At 41.2% G+C, this 12,706-nt stretch overlaps 1 protein-coding gene across 1 annotated transcript in view; it reads right to left on the bottom strand.

Moving 5' to 3' along the window:
* The window catches only part of ADAMTS20 (ADAM metallopeptidase with thrombospondin type 1 motif 20), a 78,473-nt gene extending 67,806 nt beyond the window's left edge, over positions 1 to 10,667 (bottom strand). Inside the window, exons 1-2 of the mRNA XM_056514409.1 lie at positions 10,577 to 10,667; positions 10,004 to 10,350 (exon numbers count right to left, since the gene is read on the bottom strand). Of these exons, the coding sequence (XP_056370384.1) occupies positions 10,004 to 10,350; positions 10,577 to 10,667 (438 nt within the window). The remainder of the gene's footprint in view (positions 1 to 10,003; positions 10,351 to 10,576) is intronic.
* Between the last annotated feature and the right edge of the window lie 2,039 nt (positions 10,668 to 12,706).

The raw sequence follows: 12,706 nt of genomic DNA, 5'->3' as shown, positions 1-12,706 counted from the left end.
CAAATTATTTTCAAAATTTTTAGGAACTTCCTTGCTTGAGCCAATTAAACACATCAAGTGAGTAGGTACACTGCATCCTGATAGATGTATAGCCAGTAAGGCATAAGACTGACCAATAAGACAATAGCAATAATCTACATAATACAGTTTAAGAGATTAAATGTTCATGTCCACCTTGAAATTCAGGATTACAGAGAGAGTGGCAGAGCAGGATAAATGAGAACAGAAGTGAGAATAGGTTGTTTTTCAAACAACCTACTTTTAAAAACTCCTGCAGAACTAGTTTAGTATCCAGGGTATTGTACTGGAATTATAATATCCCCTTGAATTTAGGATCCTTCTAAACAGTTAGCAGTTGTCAATCTGTAAGAGTCTGTTAGTCTGACACATGCATGAAGCCCATCTGCAGTCCTGCCTGATATATAACATTATTAGAGCTATTGTCAACACATTGTGGATGAATCCTCTTCACCAATTTTGTCACAGAATGAATAAAGAGACAGCTAAATAGTACTTTCATTTCAAGACTGTTTAAATCTAACTCACAGAAGCAATTTTCCCCCTCAGTTTAATTCAAATTCTTTGCAAGTAGTCTTCATGCTGGATCCTTTATACATTCAGTTTAGCCTTCTCACATCCACTGTTTCCAGGGCATGTAATTTGTAGAGGACAGTAGATCAAGCATACCAAGAACAGCCTGGAAAGGGCTTCAGGAAAACAGATATGCCACAGCTTGTCAGTGTGTCTTAAGGTACAACGTTTTGGGTAAATGACAGTGACAGACAAGAGCCTGTCACTCAGGGACAAAGCATCAATTCTTGTTAAGATTCATGTTTTATTACATATATTATTAAAGTCCCAGCTAACAAAATGTCATAAATCTGACTCCATAATTTTTGTCAACACTTATGTACTAATTAATTCTTTTCTCCTGATATACCAAAACCCATGTTATTACATAATAGATATTTAAAGTATGTTCTTCTAGATTTAAGCAAGAACTTTATTGTTCCTGCATTATTCCCTACATACATTTTATTTCCCTCCTATTCTTTCAGACAGGTGGAGCAGATAATCTGGATTTGTTTCTTCAAGGGCTTTTCCAACAGACAGACTTTTAGATTTTACAAAGGGATGGCTTCAGTTACAACACATAGATTATAAGAAAAGTAACTCAGAACTAATAAGGAAAGAGTTCGTTCTACATTCTACTCTAAATTTGCAAAATATCAGACTTTACTGGAAAAGAACAACTGCAAGAACAAGGCTATATTCTTTTTCTATTATTTCATGCTAAAAATAATAAATAAATAAATATAAAGTAAAAATTCCTGAACACTAAGACATACATTTTTGACTGAGTCTCCTCACTTCAAAACCTCACAACAGACCACAAATTTACAGGCCAAAAAGTTAGGACAGACAGCTGGATGAGCAGAATCCTCTATTATAACCCATGGGCTCAGAATTATTCTTAGCTCTTTTTGTATGTCAAAAGATTAACACAAGATGGTACAATCGTGTCCTTAAGACTGGAGAGCCCACCTTTACAGATACTTGGGACAATCATTTCAGAAAAATGGAGTCAAGCTGTCAAGCCTCCTTTTGCTCACTCTTTGGTCCACTGATTGTCACACAGTATTGCACAATCAATGTCCTGTTTAGATATAGAAAAAACAGCTGAGGAAAAATCTATAATGCAAAAAGCTTTAATTCTTTCTACAATAAATTAACTTCTCTTCAATAATGTATGGGTATAAAGCAATTACTACCACTGAGTAGTTATGAAGGTCTCTTACCAGCAGTCTATGACAAATCTATCTCCACTGAACTCACTATGCTGTATGTGAGAAAGAGCAAAATTAAAGAGATCAAGCTGTGCTCTCTCTTGAGAAGAGAATTTGCTATTTGTCATGCAAAGCCAAAGAAGACATTGAACTTGTAGCTACCCATTCCAATCCTCTAAATCCACCATGAAAACACATGCTTCACTCTTCATTTTCCTAAAACTTGCACATACAAAAATTCAGTCACCATTTACATTGTCTATTTACAGTCCTGCAGTCAGGAAAGTGATACTTCATGTGATGACAGATTCTGCTGATACAAAAGGAGCTATTGCTGCATCTTGGACACGCAAGGAAAAGAGATGTGAGATCCAAATAAAGAATACTTTAGGTAAAATGAAATAAAGAAAAGTCATTTAGATGTACACAGGCAGGTTGCTAAAACAGCAGCCCAAGCATTTGCAGGAAATTAAATCAGAAATTAACTGGATTTATTTATCATCTGTAGATGCCTCTTAAATCATCTAATAAGAAAGCTGCCTGAAACATTCTATTTCTGTTCTTCAGATAAAAGACCTCTTCAGTAGAAGTAGAGTACAAAATTGAAAACAGTCTCTTGCACATGATAAATAAGTGGTCCAAAGAAGGAGCATATGCATATGCATATGAGAAAATTTATGAGAAAGCCCACATGAGAATGATAATTTATTTTTTGTATTTAAATTATGGATGATCTAGACACTTTAGATTAAATCAAGATTCAGGGGATCAACAAAGCTACTCACTATATAGTATGACTTAGTGTTTTAAAGTGGCTTAAAACTGCATAGTCTTAACCAATATTAATTCTATTGCAAGAGTTATAGAAGTAAATATTGCAATATTATGGTTAAAGAATGTACCATGCCCATATACAAATTACATCTTTGTCTATAAAGTTTGCACAACACATGGAAAACATAAGGGACATATAGCAGATTTCATAAATGAGGAATTAATATGTCCAACAGCATAACTGGAATGGTTTCATAAAAACTCTAAAAGAATAACTAAAGCTCTGGAAAACTCAACTCTAAACTGGCAGACTGTATTCTAGGTAAGCTCCATTCCTGTGCTCAAGTACTTCTCATCCCTTAAAGTACAGCTTCTTAACTCACTTAAAAATCTGCAAGTACTTTACAGCAAGAGCACTTTAACACTCAAAGTAAACTACAAAATCCCTTCCTTTTATATTATTCTCTTCTCCATTCAAATCTCTTGAATCATGTAAGAATCCCTCCCCCTTTTTCTTCCTGCTTCACTGTTACAATATTTTATGATGAAAGACTTAAGAAGCATTGCTTAATTAAAGAAAAAAGTTTTAGAGTGATCATAGTACATATGGAAAAAGTATTTCTGCTAGAAGATGATTCAGCTAGAAACACAATAAGAGATAGCAGTTCAAGCTGATGTATTAAGATCAGAGCTAATATAATAGAAATAAGAGAACAGTACACAAGCTAAGCAGCAGGGGAGAAATAGCTAGCAACAATTTTTTTTGGTAGGATATGTTTTCAGAAGTGAATGGAAGCAACATTACTTCTGAAGTTCTTAGAGAATGAAATGCTAAAAGTTTGTTATAGGCATCTAACTACATCTTACAAATTCTGTGATGTTAAGATTGCATGAGCTGACTATAATCTCACCACTGAAGGAACTGATGGGGCATTCACTTATGGTTGGAAGTGCCCTCATCTGCAAAGACACCGAAGCATTGGTTAGATAAAATTTCTTCATTCCAGACTGAAATTTAATTCCATGTAAATGCTTAAATGGATTTTACCTGTTTGTATGTTTAGCCTACACCTTACCAATAACCATATGATAACCAGGAGTTTCTAAATAAAATTAGCAGCAAAAACAGAGGGGCTCAATAGCAGACAACTTGTGAGAATGTTAAAAAAACAATCTCAAAGCCTCCTGGAAACAGCATTGATTCATGGAAATTAATAAGATTCATTGGAGTGGAAGGAAGAGAAAGGAGTCATTTATTTATTTTTTATTTTATCTTTATTTGCAATTCACAGTGAACAAGCTAGACAAGCCAACTAAAAATACACATAACTGTAGGTGTAGAAGAAGAGATTACAGGCGACCTTGCCTTGATAAGCCACAGTTTTACTAATTACCGAAGAAGAAGAACAGCCTTACCCTTAATGGGTTGCAGCTATGACAAATAAAGATGAGTGTGATAAAAGGGGTGGGTTGGCTCGTCAGGAGATCTTGGATGTAGGGGACCTTGGAGGAAGAGAAGCCCTGAGGAAGAAGGAATGATCCACAGAGGCACAAAGAAGAACAAAACAAGGCAGAGAGCTGCTGCAGTAGAAGCTCTGCTGTGGGGTCAGTCTGGGTGTGATGGAGTCAGAGCTGCTGCTGGAGCTGCAGTCACAGCTGAGCTGGGTGCAAGCTGTGCTCAGAGTCTGCAAACCAACACTGCAGCCACAGCCCAGCAGGAAACAGCCACAGTCAGAGTCTGCAGCTGGAGCTTGCTGTAGTAGAGTCAGGATGGCTGAGCTGTAAAGAAGAATAAACCAGGACCCTTTCCATGTTGTTGAATCAGTCTGTGTCTTGGCTCATTTCTACCCCTGAAGAGAGGTCTGCTGCAACACATCTTTTTTTAATAGATAAATACATGGAGATTCCATTACAGAAAAACAGTTATTTTGCAACACCTGCTGAAATTGGCAAAACAGAATGTATGTATACATAAAAGGATTTTATTGTTTGTTTGGGGAGGGAGTGGGTTGTTGACTTTTGAGTTTTATGGGATCTAGTTTTAACACCCAAACTGTCATCAAGCTCAGTATTCTGACAGAACACAGGGGGGATCCGTACAGTTTATCTTGGAGGAAACTCCATCGTATTATGTTGCCTGTCTCAGAAAAGTCAAGCACATTTACATTTCCAACTTATCTCTGTTTAAAAAGAACTTCTTAGTTCTGATGTTTTTAAGTGGATGCAGAACCACATTTTTCTCTCACTGGGAGATGAATTGCTCCATACAGTCCTTTTGACCTCATAAGCACTGTTACAGGCAGTTATCACACAAGCCATGGTTAGATTTTCACCTTAGTGAGCCACCAAGTTAGCTACCCTGAGCACTTCTGTCAATATGTGCACTCCCAGGAGGTATTAGCTGTTCTCAGTGTCTGGCTTTGCTACCTTAAGCTTGCCATTTTCTACAAGAGGGTATGTCTGAAACAGAATGAGAATTGAGACTACTGCAGATACACTATCTCATATGGGAAGCCTATCTATTCCCCGAGAGTACAAAGTTTCCCGAGATCCATGACACCTGACTGTTGACTGCCACCAGGGACAGGAAGGATTAAGTTCAGACAAAAAAAGAAAACCCACACACACAACCCCCTCCCCACACACCTATTTGCACACCAGTAATTTAGCTTAGTAACAGGAAAGGGCCACATATAGTGTACTCTGCCCTCCCCTGACACAAACTTCTGTGTACTTCCCTGAAATTTAATGAATGTGTGTGTGTGTGTATATACAGAGATAAAAGTAAATTGAAGTTCCTTTGGCTGCCCAGAGCATACCAGCAAATTCACCTGTGTCACATAGATCTAAACAATAAAAGCAGCAGTTGAGATCAAGCTGCAGCCATCAAAACAATTTATTTGGCAAACATATGGGCAAAGAATGTGCCCAAGTAGCCACCAAGGAAAGGCCACTGACACAGGATGTGGGCAGAAGGCAGGCCAGCAACAGCTGAGCACCCTAGACATAAAATGTTACACAGGAACATCAGTCTGTTGAAAGGACAATTCCTGCAGGATTTTGCTGGTGAACAGGTAGGCTCATACTCAGGTCTTACTGCTTTGGATAAAACATTTTCTGTGACAGAACTTCAGCTGTATGATCTGCAACTCCACGTGTCTTCTCAGCTTACAATTGCAATTACCACCTGCATTTGCTGATCTGTACTGGCCCATGTGTGAAGGTATAGTATCAGTGGAAATATGTCCAGGAAAAATTTATATATAAAGAGCCTGAGGAACACATACTGGAGAAATTTCAGGGTTTTCAAAACAGCTGTAGCGGGGACCTAAATTGTCCTTTTACTTTATAACAAGCCAAAAAGAAAGAACATTTTATCTTAAACTTGCAAAGTAAAACATTTTACTTAAAACCACTTAGTAATGGCCAGAGACAGAGCAAAAGCTCAGGGTTATAATGGAAGCACTGAAATGCTTCCTGTTGTGCAGAGCTGGAGTCTCACCTTATATACATGTATGACAGGAGGAAACAGAACTACTAAGTGGAAATCTTCACATCACCCAGCCAGTTAGTAGCAAGACTTTGTTTGCTCAAGCAAGAATCAATTGCTTTGAATTGACGTTTTAACAGGATTCTTTTCCTAGGTTATGATGGAATTGGTACATTAAGATAAAAAACTATGAAATCCAGTATGTGCCTTATGGATGCTCATAGCATTATAAATGTAACCTGAATGCTGAAATGATCCTGCCTTCCAGATTTAGAAAGTAACTCTTTTGAAGTGACAACTTAAAAGTTAAAGCATTTACAACCAGTTAAGTATATTTTCCAGTTATAAGAAAACAATATAGCTTCACTCACTGAGGTTGTTAGTACTAAGGAGCACAAAACCAGGGAGCAAATATCTGAAGTTTGTTACCTGCACTAGATCTCCACAAGAAACTAGATGCTGGCTACGCTAGCAGCAGCTTCCAGCATGTTTTTGGACTTTGGATTGTTTGGTTTTTTAACCAAACAATAAAAATCACAGTTTTTTAAGACATATTTCAGGACTGTTTACTTTTCCTTAAAAAGAGCCACTTTACTCATTCATAGCAGCAGACAGAACTGTTTCCAAAACCTCTCAGAAAGGTGATCTGCTGACCCATATTAATAAAAAATAAACACAACCTCCTGTACTGAGGATTGAGAAGATCCACACTTAGGTTCACACTCTTGCCATACATCAGAAAAAAGTAAGTCTGATGTGCAGCAAGGGAGCATTACCAAAGGGCTTCCTTGAGCTGCTGAAGAAGGAACCTGTCACACTCCAAAGCTACATTAGAACAAAGTGGTCCTGCCTTCCTGGACTGCAGGAAGCTGACAGCTGGCAAATCCATGCAAGAAGAGATTCATGAATACTTTCCTACTCCTAACTGCCAGTCAGTGAGCATGTGAAATTGCTCTACACATGAGAGACACCCAAAAGAATGTATTTTCTCCTTCTTTCTTACCTTTTCCTCTCTCACAGTAGTCACATAAAACACCTTTGGCACGTCAGCGTTCTTCTAGCTCACAAAAGCTGGTTTTAACTATCCTCACCATCAGCCAACACCCTCCTAACCCCTGAGAAAAAAATACCAGTTTTTTCAAAAGACTAAACAAACTGTTTCTATAGCATTCATTCAGGATGATGGAAAAGGGAAAAAAAAAAAAAAAAATAAGAAAAGAAAAAAAAAAAAGCTTTCTTTAGCTTTCTTTAGATGGGTCCTGCGAGGAATTGAATTCTAATTAAAATAAGGAAGCTATCATCATTTATAAGACACTTCATTCACTGGGATTAGCTTGTATTTGTCATTAAATTCATAAGCCACATGTTCTCAAAAGTTAAATGATTTTTAACTATCTGAGGGTTTACCCTTTTCATTTTGCTGTCTGCATAACATTTGAAAGGTCTCTTTAGTCTGCATGCACCCAGGGACATCCTCAGCAGATCCTGTGTTTGTAGGAAGTTATAACTGACTAATGCAATAAAAGGAAAAAAGATGGAACTTAAGAAAATAAAGTTAAATAAAGCATGAAATCTCAACTACTCTAAAGATGCAAGAAATATGCCTCTATGTGATCAGATGCTCAGCTAGGCACCCAGACCATCACTCCAAATGACCTTCTGCCTTTGATGGATCCCAAAGTTCCCTAATTATACACTCTCTCCTTGCAATTACTACAGACTCCCTGCTGACCTCCTAACCTCCCTGTGCCATTTGCACCCCTGAACCCAGGGCATGCTCTGAAATGTAACACAACAAAACTGCATACAGGGTGTCAGGAGCCATTAAGCAATGCTCCATGGGTACTCTGGGCTGTACGTGCCCTTAGCACACGCAGGAAAAGGCTTAAGGGAGGGTGAAATGGCAAAGCAGAGTGGAGGGGGACAACACACTCAACCTGAGAATGCAAATAAGGAAAAGAAGGAACTAAAGGAGGAATGAAGCTGTGAATTAATGCAGTCAGACTTTGGGAGAGATGGCTACAGGATAAAGTGAACACAAGTACCTGGTTTCAATTCACATGACTCAGGCACATATCCAGAGCAATTATAATTTCCTCCTCCACAGCTTTTACAACATTGGTCAAATATAAGCAATTCCCTTATATAAGCAAAGCTGGAAGTAAAATTACACCTAATAGTTCAAAGCAGTATCTTAACTTCCATATACTAAGCTCAAGTTCAGCAATCCTACAAAGAGAAAGGATTTTACTTAAATACTTACAATATACTTAAAATACTTAAATACTTACACTTAAAATAAATATAATGCAAGGCTACTGAGTCACTAGCCTGATCTCTATCTCTTGCTCCCAATAAATAGTATCTTACCTCAGCAGCAGTCGGACTTCAAATGTTTGGATGCACTCATGAAGCATGGCACTGTTCATTAAAAGAACAATAACTGACTAATGTATTTTTGCAGGTGCATTTGTTGAATGCACAAACCCATTAAATTTTAAAAACTTTGAGGACAAAAACGTATTTTTACTCATTTTTGAGGGTAGTCCCATCTAGGAATAGGGAATGCATTCAGGGAGGACAAGATCTCATAGGACAATTCTACCTGGTCTGTAGTTCCCTCTTTGCACATTCATTCTTCTCTAAACTCTAAACAAAGAAGTTTTCTCCTTTGGCAGCCACACAGGGCAGAAAACATTTGCTTTGAATCCATGAGGATGAGGAAGAACATTAGCTTGAAGGTTCTGAGTCAAGTTGGAGGACCCTCTGTGCAGTTACAGGCAACAGCTCTCTATGACCACCACACAATCCCTCCAAAGACTATCCAAAGGCCACACACCTCAACCCAAAGACAAGATGGTATATATCCAAATACCCAAGAAGCACAAAGAGATGTGTCTCTCAAACAGCAGCTATTTCTGGTTCTCTCTTCTATCCTGTGTATCAACTTCTTTTAATACACATTAAACAGTCCTAAATACATCCAACCAATTGCATTCTATTTTGTGTAGACTACTAGAAAGAGCTTAGAATATGAAGTTGGATTTTCTTAATGTCTCAGAAAAAAGAGTCAACCCCAACTTAAATCCACAGTCATATTTACAATGCTGTACTTCTAGAGTGTGCATGTCACACAATTTGTCCTTGGCTTTTCAATAAGCAGTGATCTGGCAAAGCACAAGGTACCAGTCTTCATGTTTCCAGGCACAAAACTATAAAATTTAGCAACACAGTACAACTGTTTTCAGACATAGTTTCAGACATAGTATGTTACTATTTCTCCATTATCACTCTGGAAGACATAATAAATGCTATCAAGGGATAAGTACAGAATGTATATTGTTGCAGTTTTGGTTTGTCTATTCAATTCAGTTCTTAAGAAGTGTTTCACAGACACACTTGCGCTGAAGTTAGGAAATTTCCTACTCCTTTTTAGCAGAAATGTGTTTAGAACACTGCTGTATGCATAAAGGTATGTTATTAGGATATAACATACCTTTACAGTATTGTTGAAATTTGAGGAACAAACTGATCAACACTAGCTCTTCTCTCACCATCTCAACTACCATTACCCCTCACTCACAACCACAATATCTGTTAAGCTACAAACACATAACTGATGCCAACTGACAGCATCATTTTATCAAGTCAATAGCTTACTGTGTTTCTAAGGCATGCTTTTTCCTCTGTTATAATGCTCTGGGTGTCAGGAGTTACATCAACCAACTATATCACTGGGCAGAAACAGATCCTTTGAAAGCTGCATTTGTATACCCCACCAGAGAAGTATCATCATGACTGCACACTGCAGATGCCAAGACATTTCATGACCAACTACTTGGAATGATGCCCAAGAATTTCCAGCTTAGCTCTCCAGCAAAGGCATCCCACTACATTTCTTTCAGAGAGGAGAATATGAATGGAGACAGGAAGCAGCGACCAACACGCTTACCAAACCACCGCAGATGCTGAAGACAGCCATGTGCGTCTCCTGGGCATTGACATGCCCGCGATAGAAGCAGTGGCGCAGGTCAGGGGACGGCTGCTTCCGCGGGGCGCCGACGTGCACCACCGTGTACTGAGCAGCAAGGAAGCCTGCATCAGCACTCAGGTTGAGCTGGAAGACCTGCCCGTATGCTCTGAGCTGGTAATGCGTCCGGAAAGCAGCGGGCTCCAGCGGCGCCTCCAAACTCCTTTTCCTCCTTCTGAAGTGATGCGTGTGCGGGAAAACTTCTCCAAACTCATTCACTCGGACAGGTGTGATGATTTCATACGAGGAGAGCTGCTTCACCAAGGTCTCTGCAATAGAAGGCAGGAGCTCAGCATCACTGCAGCAACCCCTGGCTGGTATCCGCTCGGCTCCCGGCACGGCGCCCCGGCCAGCCCGGGGTGCGGTGACAGCCGGGGAGCGAGGGCAGCCCCGCAGCGAGCCCGGCCCCGGAGCGAGCGCTGCCTCCGTCCCGGAGGGCACGGCACTGGGCCAGGAGCCCCGCGCCGGTCGCCGCCTTTGTTGCCGCTCGCTTACCTTGCCCGGGGTGGAAGCGGAGTCCCCACGCCGCGGTGACGAGCAGGGCGAGGGGGCACAGCAGAGCCGCCAGCCGCCTCGCCCCCCGCATGGCTCGCTGCGCGGCCGCCGTGCCCGCAGCGCCCCCGGGCCGCCGCCGCCTCAGCGCCCGCCGGCCGCGCGGGCCGGCCCCGCTCCGCGCCGCCCCTCCATGCGCCCCGCGGCCCCGCACACCCGCGGGAGGCCGCGCCGCGCCCGCGCTCCCTCTCTCCCGCCCCCCGCCTCCGCTCCCGCAGCTCGCTCTCCGCCGCCGGGGTGGGCGAGGGCGGCCCTTCCCGTCCCTTCCCTGCCTCCGCCTCCCGTGCCGCTGCCCCCGCGGCCGGCGGGGCGGCGCGGCGGTGCCCGCTGCCCTCAGGCGGGGCCGTGCCCGCGCTTCCAGCGGCGGGGCCCCGGGCACGGCCCGCCCCAAGCGGAGGGCAGCCCCCCTCGGGGCCCGGGGGTCTCGGCCCCATCCCGCGTACCCCGCACTCGGGAGGTGTCGCTCCAGCCTCAGGACAGGCTTCTGGAAAACCTGGCATTCCCACCGGGAGCGGCAGAGGCCGTGCGGCGGCAGCCAGCGGTGCCAGTGTCCCGCAGATCCAGCGTCACCCAACCGCAGCCCGGCCATCACCTGCCCCTGCCCCGCAGAGCCTGACACCGCGGGATTGTTCTGGTTCCAGGTCTCCTGCTTAGATTGTCCTGTCTGGGCAAAGTCTTCACGAAGCTGCTTGTCCCAGCATTCAGGGACCCCGGCATCCCTCGCACAGAGTGCGTGGATTATCTGTTTCACCTGAATATTTTTTTCCTGAAATGGGGGAATGAGCTAATCCGGCCTTGCGTGAAGCTGTGTAGTACTGAAACAGTTTCACTGCTAGAATAAAATCATACATCCCTTGTCAAGAGTCCAGGATTGTAGAAGGAATACCTGGATTGTTCCAATGTGTATTAGTATCCAGCATAATCTTGACAATATTGAGTCTTGTTGGAAATACTATACTTTTTCTTGAATACTCAGGAGATGGAGGCTCTCTGATGGATATTAAAGTGTTCTCTCTATGTGGGGTCACTGATAAGCACAGTTACATGAAAAGAAAAAAACAACTTAAAATCTGAAGGGTTCTGAAAGTGAAAGCAAACAAAAAGCTTATGTCTCTAAATACCACGAATATCAAAGAAATCCAACAAGAAGCAAGAATTTCAAACTATTTCTTTCAATCTGCGTACACTAGAGAAGACTGATCATGATAGGTAAACAGAACTCCAGTTCTGAGGATTGGGTGTGAGAAAGAAGGTGGGAGGAGAGAGGTCCGTTCTGCCCACCAGAAGCATGAAGATACAAGATTCATTTCAGTACCCCGAGATGTCCTGCTGCAGAACACACATGGGCAAAGTTGAGTAGAGCAAAAGTAGAGAAAAGTTTGAGTACTTTGATTTTATTGACATAAAATGTACAAAAAATAGTAAGACAGTAAATTGAAAGAAGCAATTGTTGTACATGCCTCAGATTTCTCCAGCAAATTAGAATTTTCCCATTTCTTGGGTCTTACTCATTGAAGCAGCGAGTTAACTCTTTCTGAGTCAACTTAAATGGTTGTCTCATACAAAGCAAATGGGCACTATTTCATTACATGGAAGCAAATACCCACTGATTCAGATGTGATGTTTCACTTATTTATGATTTGCAAAATTATTTTTTGTAAAAATAAAAAGAAGCACTAAGTCTGCGAAAGTTTTATTGTAGACCACTTCAAAGCAAATATAAGACCATTCATTTTTTAAACAGTGTATGTATTTTAATATTTTATGAAACATATTTGCTTCAAATGCAAATATTTTAAAAGCAATAAAATTACTTTTCTTAAATCTCATTTTATTGTGTTTAAATTTCCCTATATTTTTTGTGGGAATGGAACCCCAGCTCTTCTATGGTAAACACTGAAGGTCTATCTCTCCTTGAAGATCGACTGTTCAGAACAATTTAAAATTGACAACCTTCATTCAGATTGACACATGTTCCAGTAGCTTCTGTCAGTGCCATAGACAAAAACCAGCGCCGCTTTTTTCCAAATTTTTAACTGAAACAAAAAGTAAATTTCCAAATAAGAATCTGGC

This window comes from Oenanthe melanoleuca, chromosome 1A, assembly GCF_029582105.1.
Source record: "Oenanthe melanoleuca isolate GR-GAL-2019-014 chromosome 1A, OMel1.0, whole genome shotgun sequence".
NCBI lineage: Eukaryota > Metazoa > Chordata > Aves > Passeriformes > Muscicapidae > Oenanthe > Oenanthe melanoleuca.
The sequence above is the reverse complement of the archived record's forward strand: the minus strand, read 5'-3'. Positions and strand labels throughout refer to the sequence as shown.